This window comes from Manis javanica, chromosome 6 (genome assembly GCF_040802235.1).
Source record: "Manis javanica isolate MJ-LG chromosome 6, MJ_LKY, whole genome shotgun sequence".
In the NCBI taxonomy this organism is placed as follows: domain Eukaryota; kingdom Metazoa; phylum Chordata; class Mammalia; order Pholidota; family Manidae; genus Manis; species Manis javanica.
The window spans coordinates 75,619,704-75,639,010 of NC_133161.1; the positions used below are offsets into that span (position 1 = coordinate 75,619,704).

A 19,307-nucleotide genomic window follows, 5' to 3' on the forward strand; every position below is an offset into this window, starting at 1 on the left:
TAAGTGAAAACAGCCAAGTTATCCAATGGCTCAATTTAAGAAATACCAGTAAGACCAAGAAATTCATTAAAACAAATAGCACACTATCTTCTCAAAGCCAACTGGGTCAATGAAGTTACAGAGCATCTAGAGAACTAGGTATAGACAGCCTATATTCTTAGCAGGCAATTAGAATTAAAAATGACTAATTTATAGTGTCATTTTCTTTCTCCAATTATCAAAAGAGCTAATGTTCCTTATTAAGAGATTGTGACACTTCTTCCATAATTTGTAGGTTCTCAATAAACTTGTTGAACTTAAATCTGTTGAACTTAAAGACATTGGTCAAATTAAGAGGAATCAGTGATCAGGTTAAAGACCTTTGGCTTATATTATAAATTTAAAAGAGTGAAAAATTTGATCCTGATAAAAAAACTATAGTTTGTGTCAAACATGATTTATAGAGCACTACTCTGTTCTGAACACCCAAAGTCTCCATTTCTATATGAAAAAGTTGAGATTATTGAGAACAACTGGGGATTTCCTGTAACTGGTAGCTCCATCTGACAAACACGTTGCTGTCATGGAGTAAACTGTCTATAGGACTTCTGTCTTTAAAAGGTCATCACTAAGTCCTACCTTAGAATTTTACACTCATTAACATCATACTATAAGATTTATTGAGATTATTGAGAACAACTGGGGATTTCCTGGTCATTTTGATTTTACATAAGGTTTTACAAGTTAAGAAAGCAGAGCTTGGGATGTTTGATGAGTGTATATACTCTAAACAAGGACAATACAAGATTATATGAGAATAAAGATAATGATTATATGTATAAAGTTTCACTGAGAAGCTTTTTAAATGCCAATTTATTACGTCACTTAACCTTTGTAATTCTGTTTAAATAGGCATATCCCCAGTATTACATGTGCAGAAACAAAAAGTAAGAAGAGGGAGTATTGCTTAGAGTTACCCAGCAAGTAAGCAGCAGGGGCTACTTGTAAGTCTTGACTTTCAACTCTAGGTCTAGCAATCTCCATCCTACACCCTAATGCACATTCTCTGTACAGGGATATCAGTAACAGAGCCACCTAAAAGTAATTCCAACATTTGGTCAGGCTAGATTAAAGGATGATGCTGGAAAGGAAAAGTGTCCCTTCTTAAGCTAATGGAGTAACAGTCTGGATCTATGCTAAAGAGACAGCTTCACTGCTTTCTTTTCTGTGACTTCAATTACTTTCGCTGTAGCTACAGTACCTTGTAAAAACCAGTCACTATTATTGCATGCAAAGGTAAACTAGAAATAGACCTTCCACGTAGACTCCTGCTTCCTAAATAGATAGCTGCACAGGCAGGCAGGGGTACATGTGTTTTTTAGCTACAATATTTACCTCCCACTATCTAAAGTGACAAGATGGATGTTTCAATAAAAAGGCATGATTATTAGTCTTTTAACTGTCAGATTTAATGTTATAGTATTTTTGCGGTTAACAAAGCAAGTGTGTGTCATATGTTCTATGTAGGCAAATGTACCAAGTACTGCTACAGATTTAGTTTTTCAACCATGAATTAGAAATACAAATCAACTAACATTCTTCTATTAATTAAATATGCCATAGAAAGGTAAAACTATATACCAGCATAAGATTATTTTAGTTTTTTGTAACTTTTATAAGAGTATATAAGGAAACTAAATCCTAATCCATGAAACACTCAGTCATCTAGAATCATACCAAGCAGCATGGTTTAGTAGCTGTTGAAGAGAGTTCTATTGATTTATTCTATAAACAGTCTGCTTACTTTTCCCTGCTTATCTCTAACAATTGATGAGAACAAACAAAAAAGGCATTAAAGCCCCTAGCAACTTTTTAGTAACAAAAAGTCAAATTTATTTTGAGTTCTACCTTTGATAAATAGGTAGAACTATAGAGTAAAGCAGGTGGAAATTATGTCTGTGCTGAAACATTCCTTATAGAAATGTTGACTAATTACCTAGTGAGAGGCACCCTAAGCAGCACAGATAGAGGGTTACTGCTCTACCAGTGAGATTTAAAAGCAAGGGCTCTAAAAAGAGCAGAGAGAAGCAAAAAAAGAGGAGGAGGGAAGGAGGGAAGAGAAAAGAGAGGAAAGAAAGGGGAGAGAGAGAACAGAAAGGAGGGAAAAGTGAGGAAATGGAGAGAGAGAATAGAAGGGAATAGAGAGGGACAGGGGGAAAATAATCAGAAAACTAACTGAAGATAGGAAGATAAAGATAATGAAAAATACATCAAGAAGGGAAAGTGGTTAAAAACCAAGGTAATACAATTTACAAGTTCCAAAATGAAGACTTCCTAAAGGAAGACAGCCTAAGATTTCGTAGCTCTTTCAACACTGGGACACTAAGACTAAATAAAATAGTCTTGAACATGACAAAGAGATAGGAAGAGGATCTTGGGGCCCATAGGTGGACTGATGACATCTTTAATAGTCTCCAAAAATTGTATTTATTGAAATGAACAAAACTCTTTCAGTTCCACCAAGAACAAGGAAATATCTTTCTATCCTTTCATGAGACAGGATTTTGTGTTTCCTAACTATGAGGAAAATTATCCAAAGGCAAATACAAAACTAGAATTCAAAAGCAGATGGCTCATTAAATACGAATTTACAGACTTAACTGAAGGACTGGCTGAAGGTGACCTGAAGAAGAAGTAGATGGCTGGTACAATACTGTGAAAGAATTCCTTAGGTATTTTACGTCCGCAGGGTGCCTTGGCTTCAAAACATTCCATATGAACCGCCTTAATCTAACTTTACCAAGCTAAAGTAGTCTTAAATCCTATTCTTGACTTAATCTAATAACGAATTCAGAACAGCTAAGAAACCAAGTGGACTGCTAAATGTTTTGGTACAACTAAATTTGCAATTAGTTGGAAAAAAAAGTATTACACTTACTCATACCACTGTTTATTGTGTTTTCGGTAAAGCAACGTATCCAAGGCAACAGCATTGACATCCAGAGCTCCTGGGGAAGGCCACTGGTTGGTGAGGTGGGCAGTTAACTCTTGTCTTGATCTTAAATCATTATTCTTTAGCACAGTCCTGTGAATATTAAGATGGTGAGTGCTTTTGTCTTCATTGTTCTGCAATGGCAGAAGAACCTAATGGTATCAATTTAGGCCCCCAAAATTCATCTTTTTAAGAGCTTTGTCTTTTTAGCAGATTGTGAACAGAACTACAGAAAGCTAGTTGGGGCTATGATGTTTTGTTTCCTACAATATGTGTTTTTCATTCTTTCTCAGCAGGCTACAACAAATCACTGCTTGTGAAATTCAGACTTCCTATCTTTTCCATAAAGATATTACTAAAGGATTAAAGAACTCAAGCTTCACTTTACATCTTAATGAAAAAGACAATGATATCTTAAGTTACAGGTTATTAGCTGTCAGTTAAAATGTGAAAGGAAATAAAGATTCCATGTGTATGATTTTCCATCTTCTAAATTCCATCTATTAATAAAGTAATTAAGTTCAAAAAAACAACAAAACAGAAATAAAATTAAATGCAGAAAATGAAAAAATGAAAAATCCACGAGGGTCCTGTAATTATTTTTGGTAGAAGCGATTACTATAAATCTTGATGAATATAATTAAATAAATGACAATTTACACTGAACAATATAATTCATTGGAAATATTTCAATTATGAAACTTTTATAAAAACTCATGGTTTCCTTTCATTTTTGTAGACCTGTTACTCATTAATAACAATTTGCAAATAAATGTTTTTTTTGTTTTTATTTCCTGAAATTTCAGCTTCACAAACTGATCATTGTCACATGACTACTTCAACATTTGAACTGGTGGTTAAAGGTAATTTAAAAGCAGAATTCTGTTTCCAAAGGCCTTAGGCACCTCTTAAAAAAGATTTCAAATCTTTTTACATCTTTGGCATTTTAAAATTCATATGGAACCAAAAAAGACCCCAAATAGCCAAAGCAATCCTTAGAAGGAAGAATAAAGCAGGGGGGATCTCACTTCCCAACTTTAAGGTCTACTACAAAGCTACAGTAATCAAGACAATTTGGTACTGGCACAAGAACAGACCCACCGACCAGTGGAACAGAATAAAGACTCCAGATATTAACCCAAACATATATGGTCAATTAATACACGATACAGGAGCCATGGACATACAATGGGGAAATGACAGCCTCTTCAACAACTGCTGTTGGCAAAACTGGACAGCTCCATGTAAGAGAATAGACTTGATCATTGTCTAACCCCATACACAAAAGTAAATTTGAAATGGATCAAAGACCTGAATGTATGCCATGAAACCATAAAAATCTTAGGAAAAAAAACATAGGCAAAACTCTCTTGTATATAACCCTGAACAACTTCATGAACATATCTCCCCGGGCAAGGGAAACAAAAGCAAAAATGAACAAGTGGGACTATATCAAACTAAAAAGCTTCTGCCCAGCAAAGGACACCATTAGTAAAACAAAAAGACATCCTACAGTATGGGAGAATATATTCATAAATGACATATCTGATAAGGGATTGACATCCAAAATATACAAAGAGCTCATGCACCTCAGCAAACAAGAAGCAAATAACCCAACTAAAAAATGGGCAGAGGATCTGAATAGACCCTTCTCCAAAGAAGAAATTTAGATGGCCAACAGACACATCAAAAGATGCTCCACATCACTAGTCATCAGTGAAATGCAAATTAAAACCACAATGATATATCACCTCATACCAGTAAGGATCGCCACCATCCAAAAGACAAACAAAAAATGTTGGTGAGAATGTGGTGAAAGGGGAACCCTCCTACACTGCTGGTGGGAATGTAAACTAGTTCAACCATTGTGGAAAGCAGTATGGAGGTTCCTCATAAAGCTCAAAATAGAGATACCATTTGACCCAGGAATTCCACTCCTAGGAATTTACCCTAAGAACACAGCAGCCCAGTTTGAAAAAGACAAATGCACCCCTATGTTTACCGCAGCACTATTCACAATAGTCAATAAATGGAAGCAACCTAAGTGTCCATCAGTAGATGAATGGATAAAGAAGATGTGGTCCATATACACAATGGAATATTATTCAGCCATAAGAAGAAAACAAATCCTACCATTTGCAACAACATGGATGGAGCTAGAGGATATTATCCTCAGTGAAATAAGCCAGGCAGAGAAAGACAAGTATCAAATGATTTCATTCATCTGTTGAGTATAAGAACAAAGGAAAAACTGAAGGAGCAAAACACCAGAAGACTCACAGAACCCAAGAATGGACTAACAGTTTCCAAAGGGAAAGGGACTGGGGAGGATGGGTGGGAAGGGAGCAATGAGGGCGGGAGGGGGGAAGAAAGGGGGCATTATGATTAGCATGTATAATGTTGGGGGAGGCACAGGGAGGACTGTGTGGCACAGGAAGACAAGTAGTGATTCTACAACATCTTGCTACGTTGATGGACAGTGACTGCAATGGGGAATGTGGGAGGAACTTGGTGATGGGGGGAGTCTAGTAAACATTATGTTCCTCATGTAATTGTAGAGTAATGATACCAAAATAAAAAAAGAATATATCACCTAGCCAACCTGCATCCTCAAGCAGAAGTCCATGACTTTAGGGTACCAAGGTTCTGAGTCATCGGTGCAGAAGCAGGAAAGCAATATGTGCCAGCCACTAATTTTTAAAAGCAACAGTCCTATTGCAGCTGTCAGATAGTTAGCAGTATGCTGGCAAGACAATCCTGCCGTAGAGAAAATCAGCCTGCACACCACCTCTGGTTGCTACCATGATTCTAATGGAATAATCCCATTAATATGCCTCCAACAGGCTTCCTCTGAATATTTCTGATTTTACAGGATATCTGTATGCATTTAAAAATATTTAGTCTACTATGTCCACAAGACTAGATTCTGTCTCAGAATGGAATACCAGAAGTGAAACAAGCAGAAGACTATGAGAATGTATCACATTAAGATATACTTTTAGGCTAGTTGCAATAATTTATTTCAGTGGAAAGGAATGAAAATTTTCAAAAGGACTTTGAAGGTACTTTAATACTGGTTTTTACAAAAATAGTGTTTAAAAAGTATTAAACTAAGATTGACAGAAAAATCGTGTAAAGCAGCATCTTTTGTCCAGAGAATCTATTACAACAGTAAACACCATTATTTTGGGATGTCTTACCAGATTTTTTTCTTACACATATTCCCTCTCTCTGGGGTCACTAGAAAACAACTCCAATGTCATAATTGGCTTGCATGAGATACTCAGAGAAGAATACAAGAAAGGCAAATGTGCATCTGTGAAGAAATGACATTGTCATTGCCACTATGAAAAGGAAAGGTTCCTGGAGGATCCTTGTGTAAGCCCTTTCTGTCACCACTCCAGTACTAGGGGAAAGGTAAGTAAATTAAGAGAGGTTGAAAATCCCATCCCTGAATTTGAATCTTGACTAGTCTATTTAGAATAATAAATAGACAAAGCACTGTATTCATTCTAGCAGTGGAGTCCTGACCAAAATGTACCAGCAGAAACATTCCTTAAGTTCCCACTTCCCAACCCTCTGAAGTATCTCAGACTACCTCTTTTCAGGCCTGCTTTTCTGGTTTTCCTACCCACTCCATGAGTTGCTGACATCAGTTAATGAGTTCCATTTGTGCTTAAGAGTTGGTTGTGACTATTTATGATCAAAGAATTGTGATACTTACCATGAAACAAGCACAATACACCTAGTTAACATGTAGGCCTACTCAAAGGTAATCTAACTGATGTTAATATGAAAAATGAAGCTATTTTTCTCATTAGGCTGAGCTTAAAAAAATAGATTAATGTTAAATTACTCATCAATTACTGTTTTTCCTTAACAAAAAGTCAGGGGCAATTAAAGGTAAAAATACGTGAAATTCAGCATTCAACTTTAATTAAAACTCTAGCCAATGCTATTGTTATGGAACTAATCTAAAAAATTCTACATGAGATAGATTCTACTTCTCACTTGCATCTACAAGCCTCTCATTAACAATTTAACATTCTCTCATTAAGGTAATAATTTTAAAGCTACACTAATGGAAAATCAGCAATAATAGCAATAATCTATCTATCACACTTTAATAGCATATTTATGTATCTATCACACTTTAATAGTATATTACATCATTTTAGAATTTTCCAGTGGTATCTATCTCTAAACTGCTAGACAGCTACTTTTTCTTCAGATTCTCAATAGGAATTATTCAAGAATTTGGCTACAAAAAACATAATTCAATCCCCCCAGCTTTAATGAGGTAGAACTGACAATTTCTGCATATGAGAACATTTAAGATCTTTCCTCTTAGAAAATTTCAAATATATACAATAATGTTAACTATTAGTCATACTGTTGTACATTAAATCTCTAAAACTTACTCATCTTCCATAATTGAAACTGTATACCCCTTTACCAACATCTCCCTAGGCCCTGGTACCAACCATTTTACCCTCTTGTTCTGTGCTTGGACTATATTCGATTCCACATATTAAGTGAGGTCATGCAGTGCTTGTGTTTCTGCATCTGGTTTATTTCACTTAGCATAATGTCCTCCACATTCATCCATTTTGTTACATATGGCAGGATTTCCTTGTTTTAAGGCTGAATAATAGTCTGTTGTGTGTGTATGTGTGTACATACACAGGGTCTTTATATATATTGCCTTTTACTCATCCATCATCCATCGTTGGTCACTGAAGTTACTTCCACATCTTGACTATTGTAATACTAAAATTAACATGAACGTGCAGGTATCTCTGAGTTCCTGATTTCACATCCTTTGGATAAATACCAAGAAGTGGGATTGCTGGATCATAAGATAGTTCTATTTTTAACTTTTTGAGGAACCTCCATACTGTTTTTCATAGTGGTTGCACCAATTTACATTCCCATCAACAGGAACAAGGGTTTCCTTTTTCCCACATCCTTGCCAACACTTGTCATCTAATGCATTTCTGGTAAGAGACATTATAACAGGTGTGAGGTGGTATCTCATTGTGATTGTGATTTGCATTTCTCAGATAATTACTGAAATTGAGGATCTTTTCATTTACCTGTTGACCATTTCTATGTCTTCACTGGAGAAATGTCTACTTAAACCCTTTGCCCATTTTTCAATTGGGTTATTTTTTTGCTATTGTTTGAATCCCTTTTGTATGTTTTCTATATTAACTCTGTATCAGATAGATTTGCAAGTATTTTCTTCCATTTTGTAGGTTGGCTGCCTTTTCACTCTGTTGTCTGTTTCTTTTACTATGCAGAACCTTTTGTTTGATGCAATCCCATTTTTCTATTTTTGCTTTTGCTGTCTGTGCTGTTGGTGTCATTATCCAAAAAATCATTACCCAGAACAATGTCAAGAAGCTACTTGCCCATGTTTCCTTCTAGTAGTTTTGTAGTTTCAGGTCTTACAGTTAGGTCTTTAATCTATTTTGAGTTGATTTTTGTTAACAGTTTAATTCCTCTGTCTGTGGATGTCCAGTTTTACCAGCACAATTTATTGGAGAGACTATCCTGTCTCTAGTGTGTTTATTTCCCTTATCAATGATCAGTTAACTGTAGAAGTGTGGATTTATTACTGGGCTCTCTATTCTGTTTCAATTATCTATATGTCTAATTTAATGCCAGTACCATAACTGTTTTGATTATTGTAAATCTTTAATATATTTTGAGATCAGGAAATGTGATGCCTCCAGCTCTTTTCTTCTTTCTCAAAATTGCTTTGGTTACTTGGAGTCTTTTGTGGTTCCATATGAATTTTAGGATTTTCTATTTCTGCAAAACATGCCATTGGATTGTGATAGAGATTCCACTGAATATGTATATTGCTTTGGGTATTATGGATATTTTAACAATATTAATTCTTCCAACCCATGAACAAAGGATGTCCATTTACCTGTGTCTTCTTTAATTTCTTTCATCAATGCTTGAAAATGTTCAGTGTACATACATTTAACTTCTTTGGTTAAGTCTATTCCTAAGTATTTATTCTTGCTGCTATTGTAAGTAGGATTGTTTTTTAAATCTACATTTTAGATATTTTGTTCTTTATATATAGAAACATAATTGTTTTTTGTATGCTGATTTGGTTGGTATCCTACAACTTTACTGAACTTGTTTATTCATCCCAACAGTTTTTTTTATTGTCTTTATTTACTTTATATATTTAGGTACTCTGATTTTGGGTGTATATATACTTAAAATTGTTGCATCTTTCTTTTGAACTGACCCATATATTACTGTATAATAACTTTGTCTCTAGATACTTTTTTAAAGTCTATTTTGTCTGATGTAAATATAGATACATGCTGTCTTCTATTTTCCATTTGCATGAAATATCTTTTTCAATCTTCAGCCTATGTGTTAATCTCTTGTTGACAGCATATCCCTGGATCTTGTTTTTTAATCCATTCAGTCATTCTATGCCTTTTGATTGCTGAGTTGAGTCCATTTGCAGTAATTGCTGATGAGTGAGAATTTACTCTTGCCATTCCGTTAATTTTTTGTCTGTTTTGGAGTTGTTTCGTCCCTCTCTTCCTTTCTTGTTGCCTTCATTATTTAATTATTTATTGTAGTGATTTGCTTTCTTTTTATCTTTTCCTGCTTCTATTACAGGTATGTTCTTTGTGGTTAGCTTGCATCTTGAATAGAATATCTTGTAGTTAAAACTTCCTATTTTAAGTTGCTAACAACTCATTTGCATACAAAAACACTTTCTGTAATGCACTTTTAAAGTTATTTAGTATTTTTTCACTACTTAGGCCCAACTTAATTTAGTATTTTGCAGACATCATCTTCATGAAAATTGAAAATATATATACAACTAATATCAATATTTTGGTGGGCAATGGAAGATACATTTAAAATATGTGAAGAAACAACTGAAAAACATGTGATTATATTTTTTCATAATAAACATACTCAAAAGAGGGAGTTCAGAAAGTACAACTTAAATTCTCCTCTCATTATATTTCACCACTCCCAACAATTGGCTTTTATATCCTTGAAGAATCTTTGTCTTGCTGTTTGTATGAAGTTCTTTTACTTGGCAAATGAAAATAAATAATTTGAAAGTAGAGTTTGATTTTTTTTATAAGTAACTATATTGAAATATGTGCCAAAATTATCAATTATTCCATGAATTATTTGAATATACACTAAATTGTCTGACCTGAGCATTTTTGCTGAATATGTGTAAGTTCAAAATAACTGGATTTATAAACACAAGACTTCTCTATGAAATATGGAGTCCAGCTCTCCTGTGAAACAGCCTGACACAAAACAGGACAGCTTTCAGTTAAGGTTCAAAGAGCTATTTTATTTTTCAAAGGAAAAATAACTCAGTATTAATTCCTCCTTGACTTGAAAGAAACATTAAATGAATACAACTTGTTCTATGTAACTTAGCTAAAGCCTGAAATTCTTTTACCTTTTCAATATATAATTTGCGATACATACAAAGTATATAATTTGTCACCAACAATTTAGTTTTACTAGGTTTATAATTATTCTTCACATGATTATTGTTAGCTTATCTTAACTAAGTACAGAACAATACAGCACACTAAGACTCTAGATTGACTGTAAACATCAAAGATACTTCATTGTGAATCCTTTATACCTTATCAGGAGGGAAATTTGTTTTTCATTGTTTTTAAAGAAAAACAAATTTAGTAAAAATGCACTGTTATTTACTGTCTCTTTTTAAAAGAGCATTCACATCCAGGTTGTCCATTAAGTAATCTGCTAAGATTCAGCAGCTTGTGAGAATTTGTCACATGAATATAAGCCATCAAGAAGGATATGTTTAACACTCCCCCTAATAATGTGAAGTATTTTACATGAATTTAAATTTTTAATAGAGGCTCATCTCAGGTAAAAATATACAGTTCCAATAAAAAATTTTTCAATGCTCCCAGAAAACCTGTTTGTTCTTAATAATACTTTAACATTTTGTTACACTGATCCTCCTCATACAATGTTTTGTACCCATGTTTCCATATGTGCTTTTCCCTTTACCTAGACTAACCTTTTTCTCTTCTTCTTCTTGGTTACCTAGAGAACTCCGAAAAGCCCTATTCAAATACAAACTTCTGAGTGATGCTTTCTCTGGACCAGTTACTGTGCTACTTTTGTAAAGTGGATATACTTTTATTACTGTGCATATATATATACATGTTCCTATATGCTCATCACATCATTTAGATGTTAGGCATTTAGTCAGTCAACTTACTCTCAAGGTTATCTTACTCATGTTTAAATTCACAGTATCTAGCATAGTTCCTGGGACAAAGTAGGTACTCAATAAGTGTTTGTTTACATATATTATTTTAAAGTCTTATCTAAAATAGAAATCTGATTTGATATTTGTAACTACACAGTGCTCTTTAGCATAACATACAAACCCCTTTCTCACCTACCTGTCCCACCCTACACACACACACACACACTTTTCCCTCCATGTTTGCATAACAAGGAGCCACCATGCAGTTTCCTGTATTTGCTGGACTCTTTAACCTCTGTGTTTTTGCTTTTGTTGTTTTCTCTGCCTGGAGGGCCTCTCTTCCCATATTTATCTATCAAAAGTCTAACACAATTAAATTTAGTATCAGCATCACCACCTCCCAAATCCTCCCTAGTTCATGCTCCTTTAATGAAACCTGTTTCCCACTGTATCCCACACACACCTCTATCATAGCAACTTGTGACAATTTGTTGCTTTTAGTGTTTATGTCTGTGTCCTCTGTAAGTGCTTTAATGGCAAGAACTAGAACAAAACCATCTGCAGTCTTAGTACTAAACCCAGCATCTAGGACAGAAGCGATGCTCAATAAACGTAAGTAGAATGAAGAAATGCTCAACTATTGCGGGTAAAATTGAAACATTTCCAGAATATCTCACCTGGCTTTAGTATATCTGCATATCAATAGGCATTCAGAGGTGGAAAGAAGTATGGCTTTAGTTCATTTGCATCATTCCTCAGGGGTGGAGAAGTTCATCTTCATATCAATGGGTGATTAGCTGGGCAACAGAGGGCTTATCTGTACCTGAGGGATGAGGAGTAGGGCCGGTGTTGTGGCTGCTTAAGCAGGAGAGAAAGATGGGCTAGACTGCAGTTTTGTAAGCAATAAACGGGTTTTAAACTTTATTTCTCCCTTTGACTGATTTTGGTTTTTAGAGGTATTTTGCCCCGGGATTTCCTTTTCCCAGACTTACAATTATAAAACAGCAAATTTTATCATTATCAAGATAAGCTATGGACTTTTCTAAATCTAAAGAACAACTCAGAATCTTAAGGAAAAAGCACCTTGAAAAATAATTTAATCTGCAAGGGAAAATAACAAATACAGAAAACTTCAATTTACTGGAAATTACATACTAATACATCTTTTCTTGCTTAAAATAACAAAACATCTAGATAGCTTTAATATTTAGGGAAGCAATTAAATTGCTGTTAATATCACTTAGCTTTGCTAAACATCACAAGAAACACATTTCTAGTCCAATGGTTCTCTACCCTGACTATATATTTGAAGAACTGGGGAAGCATTTAAGAAATGATGGTACCCAAAGTCTCATTTAGGATCAATGAAATGAGATTCTGTGATGGTGGAGCATAGGCAGCGGTATTTTTTTTTTAATGCTTCCTAGGTGAATATAATATAAAGGTTTTGCTTTTTTTTATCCTCTTGTAAAATAATAACAATTATCTCTCTGGCTCTTCCTTCTTGGTCTTTCTCAGTGGAGGTCTTGTCTTCCACTGATTCCTTAAATGCTGGTGTTTCCAACGATTCCCTCCACTTCTGTTCTCAACTTGCTCGAACAGATTCTCTGTAGATACAGATTACCCTGGCTTCAAAAATGAAATCCTATATTCTTTTGAGCTCCGAATATTATGTTCTAATTTATTCTAAACAAAAAAGATAAGATTTCCAGTTTGGTATCTTTCCTTCCTTTCAGAGATTAGGTTCAAGTCTACTGTTACAAGTTTTTAAAAGATCTAGGATCTCAAACTCTGTATTTAGATAGCACTGCTTAGCCAATTTAAAGGTACTATTTTGTTCATTTGTTTGATTCTTTATCTTGTGTCTCCAAACTTGATGGTTTATCCATCCTGTCTCCTTTTGCTTCTTTCTCACTTACCTCAGAGGCTGTGCTGATGCTCATGATGAAGTTACACCTTCAGCGGCTGATATATATATAAGGCATTATAACCCATGGTACTTACAATTTAATACCTTTGATTCCAAATATTCTTAAGTAACCCCAGAAGTCCGTGATATGAAATGATATTCAATTTTGGTAAGGCCATACATTTAAAGCCCAGGGCTATGAGGTAAGTTTTGAGACTGAGTCTAGCAAAATGCCTTAACACCACTTCAACAAACCTTTGTTATTTTCCTCTTGTCACTTACTGACTTATATGCTATAGTTCTTAGGATAAATTCCAGTGCTATTTGCGACATAGCACACTGAGAAAATCTTGTGCTATAATCTTCATGAAAACAGAAGTTTTAATATATCATGACTATAGTCATGCTGAATTTTATGGTGATGGGCGGAATGACTAGGTAGGGAGCACTGAAAGTCAGAAAGGGAAAGCCGTGGAATGCAAGGTGTTACATTCCACCTTCAAACTCTCTTAGAACTCTGGACAACAGGACCATCATTCAGAAGGTACTTGTTTACTGTTGGTCTCTGATCTCCACGCAAGTAAACTCTGTCAGGGCTGGTTTTATTTATTCCTGAGTCACCAGCACCCAGAACAGGGCCTGGCTCTTCATACATTTACAATAAATATTTGTCAAGAATAAGTGTGACAGAAGTTACAAAAGCAGTTTGGTACCAAGAGGAATAATAAGAATTTATTCTTTATTCATTTAAAGTTTTCCAGAATTCGAAAATGGTTATATGTTTTGTGAATACACCAACTTCTGCATAATCTTAATATAAAAATGTTCTTTGTGCATTTTTGTTTCTTTGTTAATTTTAGACATAGTCATGGGATAAAGATTCAGTTTGTGTTACTTTACAGATATAGCTCTTCAAATAAAACATTTTGAAAGAAGAAGCCTAAAAGAGAACCAAGTATCTAAAAACTATAAATTATTTACCTATGAAGTGTTCTTGCCCAAAAAATTAAACCCAAATCTACCCAAGTCTCTTAGAAAAGCAGTGGTTTTCAGCCCTGGTTGCACTTTAGAACTTGATGGTATCCTTTGAAAAAGAGAAACATTGAGTAATTTAGAACTTAAAAAAAAATGAAATACCTCATTTTCTCTTCCATTATAAAATATAAGGTAAACCCTGGATCCTTAGAGGATGGTTGATCATAGGTCTGAGGCAGAGAATATACAAGATGAGGTTGGGCTATCTTGTACAGAAAGCAAGAAAGTTATCAAAGACAAATGGGTCATGTCAAAAGGATACAGGAATTATGATAAAAAGGTTTCCATTAAACAAAGATGGCACAATTTTAAGCATAAGAAAGAAAAATGAATATGATAGCACACTGACTATATGCAATTGTTACAATGCAGAAACAAAATAAAATATTCTGTAATATCACACTGAAAATAACTGGCTTTATGTGAATACGGTTAGGAGCTGACAACTCAAAACCTGTTCAACATTCTAACTAAAACACTAAGAAAAATAGTAACTTTCTTAATAAAACCTTTATAAAACTTTCTTAATAAAATCCTATTTAAAATGTTACATTCCTACCAAAGTAAAGAAATATTACAGTAACTTTACAACAACAAAGTAAGTCATACGGAGAAAGAGGGTGTAAGGAAGGGCTGAGGTTACTGAGGTTGGGCTTGCGACGAAGGCAAGGACAAAGTGCACAAAGCTGGGGTAAGTACAAAACAAGCACCTCCAAGCAGAACCGGAAATGGCTGGTGAGAATTTTAAGGACAGTGAGAGCATGCCATCTATTGGTGGCTTTGCAGAATTTGCCTGTGTTAGTATCATTTTGCATTCTGCTGGTGTTACTTGTCGAGAAACAGTGACCTCCAGGAAAAATCAACCAAGACTCAAGGTGACTTCTTCGCTACTCCGACATCATCCCCTTATTCATGAATCTTGTATGAGCTAATTCACATTAGAGAAATGATTATCTATAACAAGTTCATAATACTCTCAAAAACAGAGAGAAAAGAGAACAACAAAATCTTCACCTCATTTGTGACGAAGTAAGGCATTAGCATCTTATACTGAAAATTAATAATATCCTGTAAGAACTAAAGTGGCAATCACCAAACAGTCCTAACTCATTGAGAAAAAAGTTCTTTTTTATAGATGATTTCAGCCAGTAAGCATGGAGGGATAACAATTAGTTAATCATCATTTTACAAATTCTAAGGAATCAGTCACTCCAGGTAATGCTCATCCCATGATTCTAACTATTAGATGAAAGGCTGATGGGAACTTTTAAAAAGGAGAAATAAGGTTGTGACCACTAGAAACCACTGTTCAATCTTACGATCATGATAAGCCTGACTATAAGCAGGACAAGCAGTATGCTTCTCCCTATGAAATATACAGCACTAATGATAAAACATTCTTGTCAAACAAGTCAAACTCAAATTTAACCCAGTCCCTTAGAGAAGTGGTTCTCAACCTTGAGTGTACATCAGAACACCTGGGAATCTTTTAAAACATACACTTGCCTTTGACCAATTAAATCAACACTAAATGAAGTTTAATGTATAAATAAAATGGAATTAAAGTTGCTAAAATAACCCAGCTGTACTACAGATTTCAATAAAACAAAGAATAAAATCACAAAATAATGCTATATTTCCCTGCTATATATATATATATATATAGCTATATATACATGTTATATGTATAATATCATGTGAAATGATATTATACATGACATTATTTAATACTAATAATAATTCACAAATGAATATTACTTCATTTCCAGGTGAGATAAAGAAACAGAGGCTCCAAGATATTAAGATTGAACTCAAAATAGGCAAATATAGAGCCAGTATCTGAACAAAGTCCTAATTTGCCAGAAAGCTTCAGGATGCTCCTATACTATGCCACACTAACTTGTATTCTACTGCCAAAACTACATAAAAGTATATAAGTATTCAAAAACATAATTAAAGCATACTTTAACAGTAATTCCAAAATACTTCTAACCATTGAGAAATATGTAAACAGAGTAAGTTGAGTGGCAAGGGATTAAATCACTCAAAGATAATCAACATAATGTAGAATCAAACATATGCCTCATATTCCATTTAAAATAACTCCTCTTCTGAACTTTTCCTTTTAAATCATAAATTTTATCTTCTTCAGATTAGCAAAGGAAATTTCAGTGCCCAGCTGTGACTGTAGGTCTGCCTGTTGGTAAAAAATCTTAGCACATTAAGATGGGAAAAAATGTCCATTCTCTCCCTACAACTGCAAAAATGACCAGAGTATTCTGTATCATAAAGATGATTCTAATAACACAGTTTTAAATATTCTCAAGAATTATCTAACTCTTCTGTTCAATAAGTTTCCATGTAAGTGGGTTTGTGTGAAGGAATCTTTTTTTTAATAATATACCAATTAACACCCAGATAGAGACTGTAACCTGTTATCTGTAAGTGAATCTTTAACCTTTAAACTGAAGAAAATAGTCTAATTCTGAATGACAGCCATACTTTTTTTATTTGTTGCTCTGGTAATAATGATTTAGTTAAAATCTGCTTAAAGGCATTAAAGACATTATAAGGTTTCTTTGAAAATCAAGAGGATTGATGACACTCTTCTACCATAAGAAATATGATAAAACCATAAATGGTAGATTCTTCATTTCAAACTGAGAAGTTTGAGAGTCTTTGTGTCCTTTAAATTATCAAAAGTAAAGTAAATGTGATACATTCCAACTTAGTTATTCAAATGAAAGTATCTTTTTGATAAAATAAAACTCATTTCATAATTAAAAGTGTTTACAAACTACCAGTTAGTATACTTTTTTAATCTATTAATTGTAGAGAAATAACCAGAAATCTATTGTTTGGCTTTTGATATTTTTTTACCTGCTTATGGAAGCAAGAAGCTATGGAAGGTATTGAATGTGCTGCTCAATGAGTGATACTCCACAGGCACAAACTCTCTTTAAAATATTAGAAAAAAATATAACAAACAACATGTTAACAGAATTCTTTTATCGAGATACAAGTTCCTAGAAAACATTAAATTATGTTCCCTAATAACACTTTTCACTTAAAAATCATTTTTTATATTTAGTCTCAAAGTATCTCCTTGAAAATTACGTATTACAAAAAGAACCACAGTAACCACACAGAAGAAAAACACCTTAACTAATTAAAACTAATTGGCTAAAATTAATATCGCTAATAAAAGGTCAGCAGAGTTCAAGGACCCCTGGGTGTGGTTATCCACATCACTTATGAACATACCACGTATGTCTTCTTGCCACAAATGGATGAACTCATTCTATTACTAGGAAAAACAAAGTCAAACTGAGGAACATTTTATAAAATTACTAGCCTGTATTCTTCAGGAATATCAGTCTCATGTAAGACAAGGACTGAGAAACTGTTCTAAGTTAAAAATGACTAAAGAGACTGACTGACAAATGCAAAATGTGATCCTTTACTGGATCCTATTCCAGAAAAACTAAAGTTGCAATATGGGAGATTATTGGGGCAATCGATAAAATTGAAACATGAGTTATAGATAAGATGGAAGTATAATATCGATGTAAATGTCTTAAATTGATAGCTGAACTATGGTTATATAAGAGAATATCTTTCTCTTAGGAAAGATACAACTGAAATATCAAGGGGTAAAGAGGCTGATGTATGCAAGAGGGAGAGAATTTGAAGTAAATGAGCAAGAATGTTGAAAACTGGTCAATCTAGGAAAGGACCTATGGGAAGTCTTTGTACTATTTTTACAAATTTTCTGAAACATTGAAATTTCAAACAATAAAATTCTTAAAATTTAAGATTAAATAAATATTAATGTGAGATTTTCACCATAAGCAATTAATTGAAAAAAAATCAAGTTTGACAAAATGGTATGAGTAGTCCAAGTGCTCTGAATAGTAACAAGTTAAGGAGCTTGTACCAGAATGTAGATTAATACACAGCTTTCTTCAACAAAAAGCCTTGCTGTGGAAACAGCTCTTTTAAACCGTGCTTAGTGATATTCTGGCACAACTTGATATCAGTGTACTGGCATTGCACATTGAGTGTTACTGGTCTTGTATACCATCTTTTCTAATTAATTAGTTAGACAGTCATTAACTAACTAAACACTTTTAAAATTATGCATAAGCATTTGGAAAAATATGCACCAAGTTATAGCAGTTAGCTCTGGGTAGCACAACTGAAGATCATTTTTATTTTCTTCCTATATTTTGTAGTGTTTCTTCAATGAGAAAGGATTACCTTTATAAAAGGAAAAACTAAATAAAACTTTTTTAAAAAGTGAAAAAGAACTTAATAGCATGAAATCAGATTTCTTGGAATTTGAATCCTATGTCAAAACATCATATTTTCTTATGTTTATATACTGACAATATTTTTCCAAAAGGATCTCACTTACAGCTGATCTTGAAGCTCCACAATTATATATTCCAATTGCTCCTTTTCCAATTTATGGGCCAGATCAGAATCTTCAATCCTCTGAAGTAGTACTTTATTCTGGGAGACAGATTCAGACAGCTGGTTCTCTCGAAGTCGTAAGAGTTCTTCAAGATAACCCTGGAAATATAGTATCACCAAGATATAGCAACTGCAAAATTCTAATATATATCTTGAATGAAAAGGCTGAGTAGCTTACATGTTATACCTTTCATATTGTAATGAGATAATTCCAAAGTAACACTGATGAATACTAAAAAAAAATAATAGTTTTTATTGAACACAAAAAAGTTTAACATATGTTCTCCATTTTTTGAAGTTCTTCTCTAAAGCTCAATAGAATATGTTTGTTGGGGGTGGGTGATTTGGATGAGGGGATTAAGAGATCCAAACTTCTAGCTATAAAATAAATAAGTCACAGGGATGTAATGTACAGCATGGTGACCACGGTTAATAATACTGCATTGCATATTTGAAAGTTGCTAAGAGAAAACATCTTAAAAGTTCTCATCACAAGGAAAAAAATTTTGTAACTAGGTATGGTGATAAATGTTAATAACTGGACTTGCTATAGTGATCATTTCACAATATATACAAATACCAAATCATTATGTTATATATCTGAAACTAATGTAATGTTCTGTGTCAATTATACCTCAATAAAAACAAGA

General features: G+C 33.8%; 1 protein-coding gene across 6 annotated transcripts in view; it reads right to left on the minus strand.

The window, feature by feature from the left end:
- RUNDC3B (RUN domain containing 3B) overlaps nucleotides 1–19,307 on the minus strand; it is a 180,677-nt gene that overhangs the window by 27,148 nt on the left and 134,222 nt on the right. For 4 of the 6 annotated variants that reach the window (XM_036990695.2, XM_036990696.2, XM_036990694.2 and 1 more), the window contains 2 exons: nucleotides 18,599–18,756; nucleotides 2,918–3,064 (listed from right to left, as the gene is read on the minus strand). In XM_036990695.2, coding sequence (XP_036846590.1) covers nucleotides 2,918–3,064; nucleotides 18,599–18,756 — 305 coding nt within the window. The remainder of the gene's footprint in view (nucleotides 1–2,917; nucleotides 3,065–18,598; nucleotides 18,757–19,307) is intronic. The other 2 variants (XM_036990699.2, XM_036990698.2) reach the window with 1 other exon arrangement.